The sequence below is a fragment of the Eufriesea mexicana genome, unplaced genomic scaffold (genome assembly GCF_001483705.2).
Source record: "Eufriesea mexicana isolate 0111107269 unplaced genomic scaffold, ASM148370v2 scaffold11454, whole genome shotgun sequence".
Lineage (NCBI taxonomy): Eukaryota > Metazoa > Arthropoda > Insecta > Hymenoptera > Apidae > Eufriesea > Eufriesea mexicana.
The window spans coordinates 252,167-271,082 of record NW_016919070.1 but is presented as its reverse complement, the minus strand read 5'-3'; the positions used below and the strand labels follow the sequence as shown (position 1 = coordinate 271,082).

General features: G+C 34.2%; 1 protein-coding gene and 2 non-coding genes across 3 annotated transcripts in view; 1 reads left to right on the top strand and 2 right to left on the bottom strand.

Annotated features, from left to right (window-relative positions):
• Positions 1–18,916, top strand: part of LOC108553627 (uncharacterized) — a 60,236-nt gene that overhangs the window by 12,943 nt on the left and 28,377 nt on the right. The window contains exons 3-5 of the mRNA XM_017908616.1: positions 8,316–9,202; positions 10,507–10,890; positions 16,728–16,908. Of these exons, the coding sequence (XP_017764105.1) occupies positions 8,316–9,202; positions 10,507–10,890; positions 16,728–16,908 (1,452 nt within the window). The remainder of the gene's footprint in view (positions 1–8,315; positions 9,203–10,506; positions 10,891–16,727; positions 16,909–18,916) is intronic.
• On the bottom strand, positions 17,127–17,198 carry TRNAE-CUC (transfer RNA glutamic acid (anticodon CUC)). The gene has a single exon. It is a non-coding gene; the product is annotated as a tRNA-Glu (tRNA).
• Positions 17,786–17,857, bottom strand: TRNAE-UUC (transfer RNA glutamic acid (anticodon UUC)). The gene has a single exon. It is a non-coding gene; the product is annotated as a tRNA-Glu (tRNA).

The following is an 18,916-nucleotide window of genomic DNA, read 5'->3' as shown; positions in this document are numbered from 1 at the left end:
AATAAAATATTATAAATTATCGAAGATAGTAATAATATTTATTAAAAAATTTAAGCGAGTATCAGATATGCTATGATATAATCTAGAACTGTGATCTCTTTTCTTTTCGATTGTCAAATAAAAATATTGTATCAATCTATTTCTGTCATACTATCAAATAATATAAAAATATATAAAAGTAAATCAATAAACAGAAATAAAAATAAGGAAAGGTAAATTTACATAAAACAATTAAAAATTAAACATAACTCTTGATACACTTTACAATTTCAACTTTTCGTTGTTCACAAATATTCTAAAAATTTCGAGTCGCACTTTTTAAAACGCATTATGAGAATAATTAATAAACAAAATTGTTTTAAATTCCCCCCTGTCAACTCGAATTACTATTTCAGTATAATACCTGAAGTAACAAAGAGCTATCAGAAATAAAATTGAAAGAAGATTAAATTAATAATCAATCTTCTCAATATAGAAAAAATAATTTACAAATAACTGCTTCCCATTTCCCTAACTACCCCTCGGCACTAGTATTAACTCTTTGCATTCGAGGGGCACCTCTCAGTCACCATTTAATCAGAACCTAACGATGGATGTTAATTAATAAATCATATTCACAATTATTCAACGACGCTTGGAATATCGAAATAAAATAATTCTACGTCTTAATTTGCACACGATTTCTTATTTACCGTTTTAGAAATATCGTCGACTATATGGCAGAAAATCTTCGAATTACTATTTTTTTCTACGTCTTAATTTGCACACGATTTCTTATTTACCGTTTTAGAAATATCGTCGACTTTATGGTAGAAAATCTTCGAATTACTATTTCCCTGTAACGAAAATATCGCCGAGTGCAAAGGGTTAAAAAAATCCCTGCTCATCCAGGAAGAAGCCCTTTGTCCTCCACTACCCTTGGTCTCCACTTCTTTCTCCATTAACCTCATTCCCAGTCTTAACCTCCCAAAAAGGCGCTCGACCGAAATGGTCCGCGTCGCAAAGGGCTACAGATTATGCAATTACGTCGATCGTGTCGCTGCTATCATCGCGAGTTGCCGATACAAATTTCATTAATATCTCCTGGTCCGTGGAGGCTAGGGAGAGGGCGTTCGTGTCGGTCGAGAGCGAACGTGGCGACCTCTGCGATTACGGAAAGCACTCGAGCGACCGTGGCGACCTCTGCGATCGCGGAGAGCACTTGAGCGCTCGTGAAGGCGGACAGTGGAAGGCCGCCTTAATTCTATTATCCGTCGCGTGAACAGAATGGCGAAGGCGAGCGGGTCAGGCTGATTCTACCGGCTTGATATCCGACACCTAGCTCCGTGAATCGTGAGAGCAATTTCGGTGACCTATGACGTTTCCATTCTGAAAATAGTTTCGTCGATCCGGGGTAATTGGATTGGATTATTTTATTTCAATTAGGTGATCACCGAAATAGAGATTCTGGGAGGATGGGTCGTGTTCTTGACTTGGGGTAGTGATTGTCGATCAAATGTTGGAATTGGAATTAATAGCCTTTCTTTTTCTTTTTTATTTTTAGATGATACTCTTAGGTTAGATGATACTTTTAGGTTAGATGATACTCTTAGTAATTCTGAATTAATTCTTTGGGAAAAATACAGGGTGCCCCAAAAAATGTATACACACTTTGCGTGATTATAAAAACAGTTTTTATTTTTCTCTTACGTTTATTATTATTGCATTTATGCAAAAGACGTAATTTTTTATTACGTTTTTAAAAGTCTAGTTTAAAATCAGCCATTATTTTAAATGGGTTGTAACTAAGAAAGAAAAAATAAATTAGAAAGAATAAGGTATTAAAGTGTGTATACGTTTATCTTGGGACACCCTGTATTGAAAACGAAAATAGATATCAGAGAGAGATGATTAAATAGGAAATATTTAACATAGTTATTAAAATGTTGGAATTGCAATTGATAGACTTTTGTTTTTTTTATTTTTATGGTTGGACGATACTCTTAGTAACTTTGGATTAATTCTTTGGGAAAAATATTGAAAACGAAAATAGATATCAGAGAGAGAAGATGATATAGAAAATATTTAACGTCGTTGTTAATATTTGCAATTGAAATTGATAGACTTTTATCTTCTGTTTTATACTTTGTTTTTATAGTTAGATAATATTTTTAATGACCCTGATTTCATTTTTCGTAAAAAATATTGAAAACGAAAATAAATATCCGAGAGAAAATACGATATAGGAAATATTTAACATGGTTGATAAAATGTTGGAATTGGATTTGATGGACTTCCGTTTCCTTTTTCTATTTTTTATCTTTTATTTGTGTGGTTAAATGTTACTTTTAGTGATTCTAAATTAATTTTTTGAGAGAAATATTGGAAATAAAAATAGGTATAGGTATCATACTATGCATTGCTCGACAGATGATATTTGAAAGGATTCTACGATAGATGTAATAAATTATATGTTAATAGCCCTACTTATGGTCATGCGATCATAAATAATTCTGATAAATAATTAAAATTTAAACGTAAATAAATAATTCAAACAGATACACATCTCGATATTGCAAATTTCACAAACACTCGATACCATTTCTACTAATTATACACCTGTTTTGTCGATTCAAATATCCATTCTTTCCTCCCAATTCCAGCTAATCAAATCTTTCAAAGAATTCCATCGTTGACAGAAGAACCTTCGCTGTCATAGTAGATCTAAATTAATATTACAAATCCCTAAGTCCTTAAATATCGCAAAATTTATATTTCAGTAGTCCAAATTGCAAATTTAACGAACATCCAATATCATTTCTACCAATTATGCACCTGTCTTCACGGTCCAAACATCCATTTTCTTCTCCCAATTTAACTAATCAAATCTTTCAAAGAATTCCATCGCTGACATAGGAACCTTCACTCTCATAGTAGATCTGAACTAATATTACAAATTCTTAAATACTTAAATGTCGCAAAATTTATATTTCAGTAGTCCAAATTGCAAATTTCACAAACACCCAATACCATTTCTACCAGCCACACACTTGTCTTCTCGATGCAAACATCGATCTTTTTCCACGAATTTCATTCTATCGACTGTTCGAATGGGATGATTCACTGCAGTCAGAGGAAACTTCGCTGAAATTGGCGACGAGAGGGTAAGTTCATGCCCGTGTCCCCCCGTGCCTACGGGATTTCATCAATTTCGCGACCCATTCAGGTGCAACCGATGAATTATGGTCAGCCGAACGAATGGCTTTATTAAAAGTAGCCAGTTTCCCGGGGTAACGTTAATCACCAGCCGCTTTCTTCCTATTGTTCATCCGAATCGAATCATTTTTCTGGCCCGAACTACGAAATGGAAGTGATTTTTGTTATTACTGGGAAAGTTGGACGAGCGAATTTGTATCAGGTGTCGCGTGCAGGTCGTGGATGTAAGAACGGTGAAGAATGCTTGTTTTAACCTTATTCTATAGTGAGTTATAGCCATTTCATGTTAGGCTAATTCTTGAGAAAGGAACGAGATAGGAGAATGATAAAGTGTTCGAACATTACGCTGAATGGATATACGGTGGTTGGAAAAATGGCCATTTTGGGTATAGTTATCGCGAAGATAAGTAGGTCTGGATTATTGGAGTATAAAAATAAGTGTAAATTGCGTTCATGCCACCTTTGTCTGTTTTTAATGCAGATTTTATGAGTTATACAGCGAAGTGTATAACGAGGATAATAATGTATGTGTGTCTCTGCAGGAGGATTGCAGGCAGAGGATAGTGTCATAAAATGGGATTAAATGGTCTCAGGATCTGACGTTGTTCCTATATTAGCTTAATTTAGTTTGCAGTGACCAACAGTGGGAATCTGGTAATTTTGAGTTCTTCTAATCAGTTTATATCCTATTAAATTTTGCTCCCAGTTTAGATAATTTTCTCCTTTAATTATTGCAATATAACTTTTATTTTAATATTCGACAAATTAATAGTTTTTAATAATATTTGTCTGTTGAAAAAATTAATATAAATCCTCTGAAATTGTTTAAATTATTTTATACCGATATTCGCATTAAACAATACACAATTTTGAACTAATACTACAGCATAAAATATATTCTTTGTAATACTTGTTTTCAATCTTGATGAAAACAAAAATTAATTGAAATTAATTTAATTTCGTTCAATTAATTGATTAAAAAATTTAGACATCTCTATGTTAAATATTTCGTATATTATCTTCTTTCAAATTTTAGAGTAGTACATTATCATTTACTATTACAATATACAGTGTCTTATCATTTACTATTATAATATATAGTATCTTTTCATTTCCTATTACACCATTACAAATTTTGGATGACAATTGCAGATGTTTCTTGTAAAAGCTTTTGGCAAAATCCCTCTAATATAATCCACGTGTCTATATATGTGTGAAATGGGTGTATGTATAGCATACATGAGGCTAAATCAATGAGAGTGTCCCTACTCAAGACTTCAATTCACGAAGACACGATGTCAGTTCCATACAGGGTAAAAACGATCTGTTCCATTGATAACTTTGGAAGCTAATCTGTGACACAATGTAGAATGAAATTTAGGAGTACATACTATATTCCGTTTCTTCGATTTTGGAAATGTATTCTGTTGAGAGAGCAATGGTAGACTTGTTGCAGAAAAATATTATTCTTTGAGTGTTTTACGTCATTTTCAGGAGAAATTTGAAACATGACTTTGAAAAATAATTTCTAGGTTTGTTTCCATTATTTTTATACCCACATATTATTGATTTTTTAGTATTATATCATGCTTGATGGTATACCCAAAAATGTGTAAGTCGAATACAAGTAGTTCAGCTTTAAAAGTGTTGGTGAGAGTATTCTAGTAAATCAGAAACCTAGTAAGGAGGGAAAGTGAAAATGATGCGTGTTTTTCAAAAATAGTACAGTGGATATTATAGTGAACACTGTGCTGGGTAACGACACTATGGTTTATGGCTGCCGGTTGATTCCTTTGTTGGTTCGAGAGGGAAGAAAATGAAAAGCATCGTTATGTACTACAACCAGGCTTCATTCACAAAGAGTATGCAATGTGATGAGCATTTGTGTCAAGTAAATACAGCTTCGTTGCAAAGGGAACGATATTTTTGATATTACCTTTCTTCCACTCACATACGAAATTTCTTCAATCTTTTTAAATTTTGTTGTAACTAAATGATTTTTCTATTTTCCTAAATTTCTTTGTGGTCTTCCTTTCATATTGTTCTACTTTTGTGAAATTTATTTAATTTTAAATTTAATTTTAAAGAAACAGATAGATAAAGTACGAATTAGTATTGTTTCTTTTATTACTTTAAACCAGGTGTAATTTAACTGTTAATTAATTAATTATTTCACGTGAATTTGCCATTATTAACTATTACTATGTAAATTAATGTTATATTCATATTCACCAAACACAAATTTGTTAAATAATTTTTTATCATGTTAAATTATTTATAACATACTATAAATATATTAAACAAATGTTAATTATTAATTAAATTTAATAATAAATTTTAATAACAAATTTTAAATAATAAATTAAATTTAAATTTGTAATTATATATAACAACATCAAATTTTAATAATAATTTTTCAATATTCCTACAATAATAGGAATAATAAAACTCTCGTCTTAAAAATCTCTGCTACATTTTACTAAAAGAAATAATACATAAAGGAAATATATATATATAACAACATAAAATTTTAATAATAATTTTTCAATATTCCTACAATAATAGGAATAATAAAACCCTCGTCTTAAAAATCTCCGCTGCATTTTACTAAAAGAAATATATGTATAAAACCAAAATTTTTATTCATCTCGCAAAATCATCCTTCCCATAATTACAAATTTTAATACAGAAACTCGCAGCTAACATTTCACCCCCCAATTATTAAAATTCAATTCAAACTTTGTTCCTTCGATCAACCAAAATTTTCCTCGTTCCAACAAAAATTTGTCGCTGAACGTTTAATCACCCAACGCAATTATTTATCGAACAATTTCTCCGCGAATAATTCGAGCAAAAATTGCATCGACCAGGAAATCGTTAGAAATCGTCTTTGGTCGATCAAGAACAGCGCCTAAACACATGGAAAAAGTACAAAAGGCTGCCTTTTGACACCGTCTTCCCGAGGCATTGTCTTCCATAGACGGCCACGTATCCAAGAGTTCCCTTTTGTCGTGGCAGAATAGGAGTACAATGAAGCGATAATAGGTCGGACTTGCGGACCGCTTCTCCGTTGATATCATAGCTCACCGAGTCTACGGAATTTCTTGGAGCTATTGTTCCCTAAAACTAATAGATCGTCTGCCGAGGGTGGCGGCAATTTCGAAATCGGATAATCAGGATGCTCTTGTAACACGATAAACACGCGTGTACGATTTCATTAAGACAGACTGCACAGCTCGTAATGGTATCGTTTCAGGTAGAACTTCTGCATCTATGCGAGTATCTAGCCCGATAGTTTCGTTCCAGTTGTGAATTTCCAACTAGTTTCCTTTACCAGAGTTCTGCCTTATGATAGAGAACGATAGTAGCCATAATCAATAGACGACGTTCCGTATATACTCTATCAGTGGCATGAATTTGGGTAGATTAGCTCTTTGATTAGCCCTTCATTGGGGATCATCTTTGGCAGTCTGGATCGGGTGATTCGTAATTCCGGTATTAAAATAAAATTTCGAATTAATTACGGGAATTACGATGTTATATCGAATCGAGAAGATCGAAGTATTAAAATAATTTTTGAAATTACAATGAAATTCGAGATATTAATTTTCGAAACGATTTATTAATTTAATTTATTAATTTTCGAAGTCTTGGAACCCATCGAAGTATAAGGAAGTTTTGAATTCTCGAAATTTCTAGAACCAAATAACAAGGAAAGTAAAATACGAATTTGATGAATACTGGAGGAAAAATGTATCATCACTAATGATGTCCATCGAGAGATTTTTCACTTTGGCAGTCTGGATCGGGTGATTCGTAATTGCGATATTAAAATAATTTTTGAAATTACAATGAAATTCGAGATATTAATTTCCGAAACGATTTATTAATTTAATTTATTAATTTTCGAAATCCTGGGATCCAACGAAGTGTGAAGAAGTTTCGAATTCTCGAAATTTTTAGAAGCCAAATAAAGAGGAAAATAAAATACGAATTTGATGAATAATGGTGTAAAAATGTATCATTACTAATGGTACTCATCGAGAGCCTTTTTAATATATCCAGTACTCTAATAGATCAGTGTGACAAGGGGTTCGAATATTAATACTCTTGAACAAGAATTTGAATCATGTTTTGTTTAACTATATGGGGTTTATGGGTTCTAATAGTAAAATAACTACGATATACAGTGCTGAACAAAAATATTGGCACAGCTTGGTCATTGTGGTACAAGTTATAAGATAACTACTAAACAAATTGATTTGAAGGAAGAACTTTTTGACATATTCATTTATTATCTATTTTAGTTTTATTACATAGTAGAAGCAATAATATAAATACATTGATTCACGAAACAATAACGAAAATATATTTATTGAACATTTTATGGGTGGATAAATGTAGTATAGGGTTATAATAATTAGAGTTCGCCTAAACACCCAATTCTTATCGAATATTTATATAAACATTCGTTCTAGGAATTTATATCTTCTAAACTATTTATTCGTATCTTATCTTCTAGATTGATTTTTGTCTATAAAATAAACTTATCTTTTCGACAAACTATTAATTAAACTTCGTATTTTTAATTCAATTAACTAATTTCGACTTATATTTAAAATTTTGAAGATTCCAAAAATTCCCATTTGAAAACTTCTATAATTTCAAAATCACCAACAATTCTAAATCTACCTTGCAACCTAGGCCCACAAGGAATGCAATACAATCCCAACAACTAGGAATTTATATCTTCTAAATTATTTATTCACATCTTATCTCCTAAATTGATTTTTGTCCACAAACTAAATTTATCTTTTTGACAAACTATTAATGAAACTTCGTATTTTCAATTCAATTAATTAATTTCAATTTATATTTAAACACCCTGTATTTAAAATTTCGAAGATTCCAAAAATTCCCATTTGAAAACTTGTATAATTCCAAAGTCTCCAATAATTTTAAATCTACCTTGCCTACAAGCTTGCCCAAGCCCCAGAAAGAATCCAATACAATCCCAACAACTTAAAAAATATATATAAAGCAAAAATTAATACCTCCATACTTTGTACCTTTCCTAAGAAACATTACCGGATCTCTAACCATACCTCTAATCTTTCCAGGTAATCTCCGAGTACTGCCGCACTCGCCTGCAGTCGAAGCCTTTCACTCACATCGTGATGGACATGTACCGCGAGGTGGTCAAGTCTCCTCAGTTCGCAGCTCGCAAACGGATCACGTACCAGCACCTAAACCCACCACCTCCCTTGCGAACCCCTTCAGACCTGGCGGAACACAATCGTCGTCAGACCAGCTACCCCCATCACCATCACCACCAGCAGCAGCTACAGCATCAGCCAGACCCTCTGCAATCCATGCACAACCAGGCCAAAGGTGTTCACCAGCGTCAGGATCGTCAGTACCACTCGACCAACCAGTACAATCCACCTAGACCCAATCAGCAACGCTCGCCAGCTCGTTATCAGCCTCACCAGCACCTGCAGCAGCTCCAGGAGGCACCTCAACAGCCTCAAGTACCCAAGGTCCATCATTATCACCATCACCATCCCGCAAAAGGCGCCCTGTTCAAGCTCCAGTCGCGAAATTCCCACTCTCATCCTAACCTGACGAGTCTCTGTGGCCAGCAATCGCAACAAACCCGACGTCACGAAGTGGACGAGCGCAGGGGTCAGTTCCAGTCGCAGCTGAACGTCCAGGCGAGCGGACGTCCAGTTGGACCCGCTATCCAGCACCAGCGTCGACATCATCACTCCAGGACCTACTCGCAGCCGATCTACACGAGGCTGCAGCACACCAGGAGCAGTGGCAACCTGCCATCCACGATCGTTGGTGAAAGCAACCCCGGAGGGAACGTTTACAGCGACCCCATTTACGCCCTGCCCGTGAAGCCTTTTCTCAGCTCTCAAGACGTCAGAGTAAACGGCCTGTCCGTGAAGCCACCTGTCGGACATCGGAACGAGGACGTGTACGCTGGCACCACGATAGCCAGGTAGCATATCCTACTTTTGATCACCTGGATGTATCATATTTGCATTTTCTTTTCACGGATCTTGTGATTTTGGATTATTGTTTTGGGAGATATAGCGTAGACGTTGCTTTGTTGGTGAATGAAAAGTTGGGATACGGGATTCTCCAGTAGGGTCTAGGCTTTTGTGTTAAATGCAGATTGAGATTTTGAGAGTTGAATCACTCACTTGTTCTCTGTAGCCCTAGTTAATAGATGAAGAGAGAAATAAGGATTCCTTATTAAGAAGAATGATAGATATCGTGTTGAATCTAGGTCTAAGTTTTAGTAATTCAATATTTGGTCTCATTTGGAAAATTAAAGGCAAGTTGTTCAAAAATAGGTTAATATTTTGATAACTGGTCACTTGGTCTGATTTAATTGTTGAATGAAACGATTATCGTGGGATAAGATAAAATACTTGTAAAGAATCTAGGCTATTGTGTTGAACATAGGTTGAGATTTTAATACTGTTGAATAAAGTTTGGTGTTTTCAGAATTGAACACTTGGTTGTGATCATTTTCTAACTCCACGATTATGGTGTTCACAATGAACTGATGTTTGGAACTTCATTGTGGAGGTAGAAAATTATCACAACTAAGTGTTGTGAGTAAGTTCAATAATTTTAATAAATGGACTATATATTTCTTATCTGTTAGTAATTACAAACAAACAAAGGAAAAGAGCTTTGATACACGTTTTCTTCCACGTTCTAGCACCTTCTATCTAATCTCTTCTTCCCACTCGTACTCACACGCATCTATATTTTACTTCCCAAAGAAATTCACACTATCGATAATTCACGGTCCCATTTCCACCAACAGGTTGGTCCTATGTAACGAATGAAGAATGGGATGAAAATTCGTTATTCATTAGAATCTAGACCAGTATACCAGACACCGGTAGAAATTCTAATAATTGAACAGTCCATTCATCCCAATTGCTAAATAAAATTATTCCTCAGAGAAATCTAGCTTCACTTCTTCATTTAATTCTCCGTAAAATCAAAATTTCCGATCAAAGTGACACCAATTTTATAAAGATGACATTTTGTCTTCACTAAACAACATTTTAAATTCCGCGATTTTTACCAATTTCTCCTTGCAAAAATTGTCAGCCTTCCAAAGTGAAATTCTCTCAAGAGCAACACTTCGACCCAAGCTCTTCACACGTTTGCACCATCCTTAACGCTAACAAGAGATATGCCTCGTCTGTGACAATTTATTTTGACAAGGAATACTAGAGGATCGGAAGGAATATTGAAATTTGAACGTAAATTGTGAAACAGGCGACCGTCAGCAGCCGGATATTCTCATCCAGACATAGCGACGTCGACTGAACGTGCACGAGAGGAGGTTTACGGCAGATCCACGGGACGAGCGAATCCGACGTTGCAGAGGCAACATTCAAATCCTCAGCTTCCTAGCAGGGATCAGCGCGAGGGTGATTTCGAGCGGGTGCCGGAACAGAGCGTGACAACGAGCGATCACAGATGTCCGGCTGGCAGAGGGAAGGAGGAACAGACAGCGCAACAACAAAATCCAGTGTCTTCCATGAGAGTGAGAAGTGTCCAGGGGCCACCCAAGCCACCACGAATAATCACCACGCTGAAGAAGGCGCCATTTTCCGACGTGGAAAGCAGCAAATCGGAGCCGCCAGCGAAACCGCCCAGGTAAATTTCTTATTCGGTCATTCTTCGATTTTGTGAACAGAGTTAATTAGGGTATCAGAATTTAAAATATTTTGAATTGTCAAAATTCGGAGTTATAGGTGTCTTGAAATATTGAAATTTGGAATTTTTAGTATTTTAAAATTTTGAAATTTAGAATTTTAGGTATTTCGAAAAATTGTAACATGAAATTTTAGGTATTTTGAAATATTGAAATTTAGAATTTTACGTATTACCAAAGAATAAAACATGAAATTGTACTATTTTGAAATATTGAAATTCGGAATTTTACGTATTTTGAAATATTGAAATTTGGAATTTTCAGTACTTTAAAATATTGAAATTTAGAATTTTAGGTATTCCCAAATATCAAAACATGAAATTTTACGTATTTTGAAATATTGGAATTTAGAGTTTTCAGTATCTTAAAATATTGAAATTTGAAATTTTTAATATTTTAAAATATTGGAATTTGAAATTTTACATACTTTAAAATACTGCAATCAAAATTGAAAAAAATGATACAATAAAAAAGAATATAATTTAATCTTGATTACACAGTAAATTTGTACATTAATGTACCTAAATTTTTAAGCGACAGATTACTTTTTCATCTCTGCCGCAATGAAACTGGAACATACGATTTAAAAATTTCATGAAATAAAGACATTGATGAATTGTACATTTCGATCACTTTTAATACAATAGTTATTCTCATACGAGAATAATTTTCAGATACATAATATCGTGACTACAATTTCTTTTAATTTCCTCTTTTCTCTCGGCGATACAATAATTTCACTGTTCCATATCCCGTCGAAAATAGAAAATCGATGTGTTATTAATCAAACTTCCGATAGCAGTTAAACGTGTGTAAAATGAAGTGTCTCGTACAGATTCTCGATAAATTTCTGGCATTTTATGAATTTTTCAGAATGCATTTACGAACGCTTCTTAATAAACATTCACATATGCTAATTTAAAAACTGATCTCTCATAATTAATTACGAAATTATATTCGTAATATTTTTAATATTTTTATTTCAATTTAAGGGTGTAAACCATTCAGTAGAATATTACGAATTGAACTACCGAAAAACTAGAGTCTGGCACGAGAAGCTCCATAGCCCGAATTACATTGTTTCGAAAGCTGCTTTCCAGGCAGCTGGGTAAGTTATGGTTTCCGCGAAATAATCCTTTAATTGTCTATATTTCTTATTTTTCTTATTAAACAACGCATATATGCGTCCATCGTCCCTGCTGGTGACTTTCACCAGACGCATATATGCGTCCATAGCGTTCTAAGGGTTAAACACCCTGTATATCATTTACGTATAATTTCATATACCGTATATACTTACTACGTACATAATTAGCTGCCTGTACTCAATTCCCCACATCGATAACCCTCACAATCACACCACGCATTATAAACGAAGAATCATCCCGACTCCTTCACGAGCCAGCCCTCTAGAAATAAAGGGTAGGAACGATTAAATACCACAAAAGGTGTATTCACAAAATCCTACGAAACCTGGAACTATCAAACAAAAACTCGCACCCGCCCCGTCTCCAGCCATTCTCCGCGGAACAAACCCTCAGCATCCACAACCCTCCACTTCCACGCCAGCCTGCTCCTCGATTTTGTTTTGGACTCGAGCCACGCCACGTTCAAAAGCTCGCAAGGAAAACAAGGGTAGCGGAGGTTAATCGCGAATCGAGCAGGCTACATCGAAATTTCCAACAGCCGCCAACGCGTTGGAATTTCATCAATCTCCGAAGATTGTTAAGGGTCGAGAAAAAGTTCATCTTCGAGAATTTTTATCAAAGGAATTATAAGAACCCTGGATAGGAGAGTTCAGCTGTCTCTTTTATTCGAGCTTGCAGAGTGTAGATAAATATTTACAGTTGGAGGAATGGAAATTTTTGAATTTATAATGTGATATTCAGAGGGTGGTTTCAGAAATATACAATTAGGGACAGAAAATAGTATAGGTTGTAGGTTGGAGTGCTTTTTGGAACTAATGTGATGTATGCATATGTTATATATGTACATAGATGAGTTTTTCACGAAAAATTTATGTAGATAATATGGTGCAATAATATTACAGAGGCAGTAAGAAGAAAATTCAGTGATTTTATCAGTAAAATAAGAAAATAATTTAAGGATACACGCAACAGTTGTTGTACCTTTACTGGAGATATGGACCATGGTGGCCCTAGGGAGTTGATATGTAAGAAATTTTCCTATGTTTACAAAATTATTCTAAAGATACTAATATCTTTTCGGTATATATGTCCACTGCTTCGAATAGTGGTATCATTCCCCTGTTGAATTTAGTACAAATCATATTGAAATGATTTTTTTTCTCCGAGATATACCTCTTTGAAGTTACCCGAAAAACACTGAAGAATCCATATATTTTTAATCCGTATACAAAATTATTCTGAAGTCACTAATGCTTTTGCAGAATTTCTCTCAACTGCATCATATAGTACCGGCCTTCCTCTGTAAAGACAAGTTTGAGCCATATTGCAGCTATTTTTCTTCTCTGAGATATATCGTTTTCAAATTACCCGAGAAACACAGAAGAATTCATACACTTCGCTAAGTATACAAAATTATTCTGAAGTCACTAATGCTTCTGCAGAATTTCTCTCAATTGCATCATATAGTAACAGCCTTCCTCTGTAAAGACAAGTTTGAGCCATACTGCAGCTATTTTTTTTCTCTGAGACATACCGCTTTCAAATTACCCGAGAAACACAGAAGAATTCATATACTTCGCTACGTATACAAAATTATTCTGAAGTCATTAATGCTTCTGCAGAATTTCTTTGAACTGCATCCTATAGCACTCGCCTTACTCTGTATAGGCAAGTTTGAGCCATGTTGCTGCGATTTTTTTTTGTCCGAGATATACCTTTTTGAAGTAACCAGCGGGACACCGAAGAATTCATATATTTTTGCTACGTATACAAAATTATTCTGAAGGCACTAATGCATGTATAGAATTTCTCTAAATTGCATCTGATAGCAACGGCCTTCCTCTGTAAAGACTAGTTTGAGCCATATTGCAGCGACCTTTTTCGTCCAAGATATACTGCTTTCAAATTCCCCAAGAGACACTAATGAATCTTAATATTTTTGCTACTTATTTATTTGCAATTTATAAATTTATTCTAAAGACAGTAGTTTTTCACGAGTATTTTTCTGAAGTGCTTTGAATAGTAGTAATCTTTGTCTGTAGTATAAAATTTGAATTATAATCCTGTGACCATTTTCCCACGAAATATACCGTTTTGAAGTTACCCGATAAATATATCAATCGCACAAATTATTACGATTTTGCATTTAATGTCTTCATAACAGCTTCCTACGAATTTATTATCTTCATCTTGCGACATCGCGAATATGATTTGTTGCTTGGACCCTATCCAAGACGCAATTTAGAAGCCACCTGAAAACATAAAATTGTAAATTTGTCGTACGTTCTAATTCGGCTCTTTCGTTGATTTCCACGTTCATGATTTCGCAACGTAGCCAGTTGCGATTTCTCTCGGTGATACCCCTGAATACCCTTTCGAACTTCATCCCATCGAACCGTTCCTTTACGTCGTCATTTCATATAATAAACCATTCAAACTAGTTAACTCATTAATGCGTTTCCTTATCGGGCCATTGGTTTCCGGTAGCAAGAAGCATTCCTTCTTATCCCGCTGCTATTTTACCACCAACAAGCTGCGAAGATCGATTCTGATCTGTCTGAAAGACAGACAAACGTGGCAAACTTGAAAGGGTACGACGTTGTGATTAGAATGGTAACAAAAGGAACGAAAGAGAAAGGTATGCCAAGAAACAATGAACAAAGAAATAATTAGAGACCGAGAGAAAGAGAGAGAAAGAAAAAGAATAGAGAAGGAGGGAGAAAAGAGATGGACAGATAAAAGAGAGACAGAAAACAGAGAGAGAAAAGTGAGGACAGAGGAGTACAAAAGAAAGAGAGAGATAGTTTTATATATTACATATTATGTATATTTAATATTACATATTATGTTATTTAATATTAATATATTTAATATTACATATTCTATTTATTAATATATTTAATATTACATATTATATTATTTAATATTGATATATTTAATATTACATATTATACATATAACAATACATGTAATACATTATCAATGCTGTTTATTTACCTCCAAGTACTGACTCCCCTCTTTACGCATCACATGCTTAAGTAGTGAAGGATATAATATATTCTAATACCAAATCAAAACTAATAATGTTCCAACTTTTCATTTAAGACGATACAACTTTCCTTGTATACAATAACATAAAACCGCTTTTGCATACCACTTAGGTATTAATAGAATGATTATTAATGTTAACAACACTTATCCTACCCTAAATCTATTCAGCCAATCTCTTCAATCTATAAAACAGCTACTACATCGCACCTCTCTGTAAAAAATATTTTTTCTTTCTTATACTTATACACATCTCGTCTGTTTATATATTTGTATATTTTTATTTTTATTTGTTTTCATTAATTTTATACCTCACTGTAATAATTTTCTTCTAATTTTTCTAATGGATTAATCGCTAAATAAATTATATATTATTCATTACATAGAGTATATTATACAGGGTGTCCCACAGAAATTGTAATACAACCGGGAAAGAGATAATTCTGAATGAAAAATCAAATCGAAAATTGAATTTTCTTTATTGAAAAAATCGACTTTGAATATTAATCTCGAACGCGTGCACCTAACTTTGTCTTGCTAGATGGATGAGCCATCACTATACTAGCATACTCGGTACATATTCAAAGTCGATTTTCTCGACAGCGAAGCTTCAAATAAAAAAATGTTATTCTTCATTTTCGATTTATCTTTTCACATAGAATCACCCCACTCCCGGTTGTAATGCCATTAGTGAGACACCCTATATACGTGGCATTACAGGCTTAAGGACCCTAAGAAGGGAAACAGATATAAAAGCGAAAGCGGAGCGAATGAGTGCGTGGTCTTACTTTTAACTCACAGACAGTGCATGGGAACACTTGGGCCATTCCTCGAAAACGAGTAACAATAAACAGAGATCTCAGGTTCGGCTCCAGTGTTTCGGTTATTATCTAAAGTGCGTGCGGAAGGACGAGAGTAACCACGTGCAAGGATTGTATGGACGGAATATTTATGGCAGTGTCGAATACTTGTGAAGAGTGAAAGTCTAGGAAAGCGTCTGAGTTTTGGGGGTACGTGGCCCACCGAGGGCGAAGTTGCGAGTTCTGAGGAGCGAATTCAGTAAGTTGCGAGCAGCCAGTGTGCGCTTAGCTAAGAATTCACAGACACGTGTGCTAGAACGGTCCAGTATCTCTGTGACAATTGCCCGACGACGTGTGTACCACGTTGTTGGCGATTCTGCGACAAAAGCATTACGACGTGCGTGGCACGTCTTTCCAGCGCAAGTGGTCAAGGACAGTTTAACGCGAGAGTTTAACAAAAGTGTTTGAGGATTAGTATTAGCGTTATAGTGGTATGTTAGGGATGACTGTCTCTATTCTAGAGAATACCCTCTACTCGTGATTTACAATACTGTCAATTTTATTATTTACACTAACAATTCCTGTGACAAATATTACACGTGATTTACGTCTCTGTTATATTTTGATGATTATTGATCTAGAAAAAAAAATAAACGTCAAGAAAAATGAATGAAAGACACGTAAACTGAGAACAATAGGTATACATTTTTGAAATCTATATTGTTGCGATATTGTTGCCCAATGTGTACTCGCAATATATGTTTTACTGACAATGCTTTTCAGAAATCTGGTAAAGAATGGACCCAGGGCACGGCGCGGTAAAGCGGTACAAAGAGCACCGTCCCGTCTATATAGAACAGTGGGTGGACCGGCGAGATCCTTCAACAAAGCGCAATGCATTGGCCCTGAATTTGTAGTGCGTGCCAATCAGCCACCAAAGACGCTATGTGTCGGCCAAGCAAAGGTAATGATATATTTATTTTGCATGTACAGTAATACTGCGATTTATGAAATATTTCGATAAGAGTTTCATAAGAACATTTCTCGATGACAGTTAACAATTGTATTTGGTGTTAAATATATTGAATTTGTTAAACAAATGTTAGGAACGGATATTTTAGTATGATAGTGAAGAGATTTCTGATGTGATAAAAGAAAAAAAAAAAAAAATAATCGCCATTTTTCCGGTACCGGGAATCGAACCCGAGCCTCCTGGGTGAGAGCCAGGTATCCTAGCCACTAGACCATACCGGATGATGGCATGACGTTTTTCTGAACGATATAAATAGTCGGGCATACAATACCTTTAAACCTCTTTTATATGAATAAAAAATTATTTAAATTTGTTTAAAACAACGTCAAAATATAGTAATAATAATTCATAACTAATTTAGTTTACTTCATTCTCAACTCTTTGACGAATAAGAAAATACGTAAAGAATAAAATATTATTAAATTATTTATATAATTAAACAATGATTCTTTGTATATATACTTTATAGAACTTTAACTGAATTTTCTGTGCATCTTTGCTTCTTCTTATATGTATCATCTTACCATAAAAAAATCATTAAGTGTATTAATTACTAAGCTTCATATTTTATGTTAAATAATTTTTATATGTGTGATTGATAAATATTAGTGAATCCATTATCGATACTCTCCTTTTAGTATTCTCTGTATTTTTATCATGCTGTTGAATACCATTCTGACTCTTGATTATTTTACATATTTCATTATTCACAGTAATAATAATTAATCATGTATGCATTAGTATGTTTACATTTATTTTATTCCAAATGCATGTATTAAAAAAGGAAAAAAAAATGCAAAAATAACTTTTCCGGTACCGGGAATCGAACCCGAGCCTCCTGGGTGAAAGCCAGGTATCCTAGCCACTAGACCATACCGGATCTTGTCAACCATTTTCTTAAAACAGTTATTTTATTACTATCTAATAATTCAAATTCATAATTATATAATAAAAATAAAAAATAAAACGGGAAAAATAATAATGAATAATTTTTCTGCATTCTAAGTTACGGGGGAGAATCTATGTAGTTGCAAAGAGACATTTACTTCAGAAACTGTCGAACTACCTACTCGTAGATTATCCTCAGTAAAGTATCAATCAGCCATTTGCCAAAATCTATAGTACTCGTGATCAAATACGATCTCGTGCAACAATCAAAATCATTCAACAGCCCTTGTTTCAGAAGTACGTCCGTTGAATACTCTTCGACAAAAGTGACACAACTCACCAATCAAATGTATATTTACAAACCCGCTGACATAGCTCGACCTATCGAAAATTCACAAAGCAGCATAATTCCTGATCGGTTTAGACCGAATCCCATTACGTACGGACTATAACAAATCAAATTCTCTTTACGTCAAGTTTCAAATTTACATTGTTATCGTAATTTACCAATAAAATTTATGCTCTTTCTTAAAGACCATAAACATAACCTTAATTAACATTGCTATCAAAGATGGTGGTATGTTGAAATATTAAAAACTAGAAAATTATATGAAAATTTTTAACAATTTTAATGGATACCTACAGAATATTAAAACAAATTACATGTAGAAGCGTTAATATTTAGAATGGTTATTGTAAGGAACGACGAATACACTAAACAATCATCAGTGCGAATGATGAGCGTATCTAGTGGACGTTTAGGTTAAGATTAGGCAAGAAAGATGAATGGCTTCCTAAAATGTAGCCTATGCAATTTTTGGATGCATTCTATGAGTGTATAGTGTTTGTGTGAATGAAAAAAAGGTGATTGGACGATGAAGCAGGGAGGCATAGTATCAAGAGTCATAACAAAGAGCAATCGTAGTGTCGGTAAGTCAGAGAATCAAACAGTCATAGACTTAATGTAATTATTATTATTATTATTTCCTTTTTGCTCGTAATATATTTTAGAATCCAACACCTCTTTCTTCTTTCCAATTTATATTCCCTA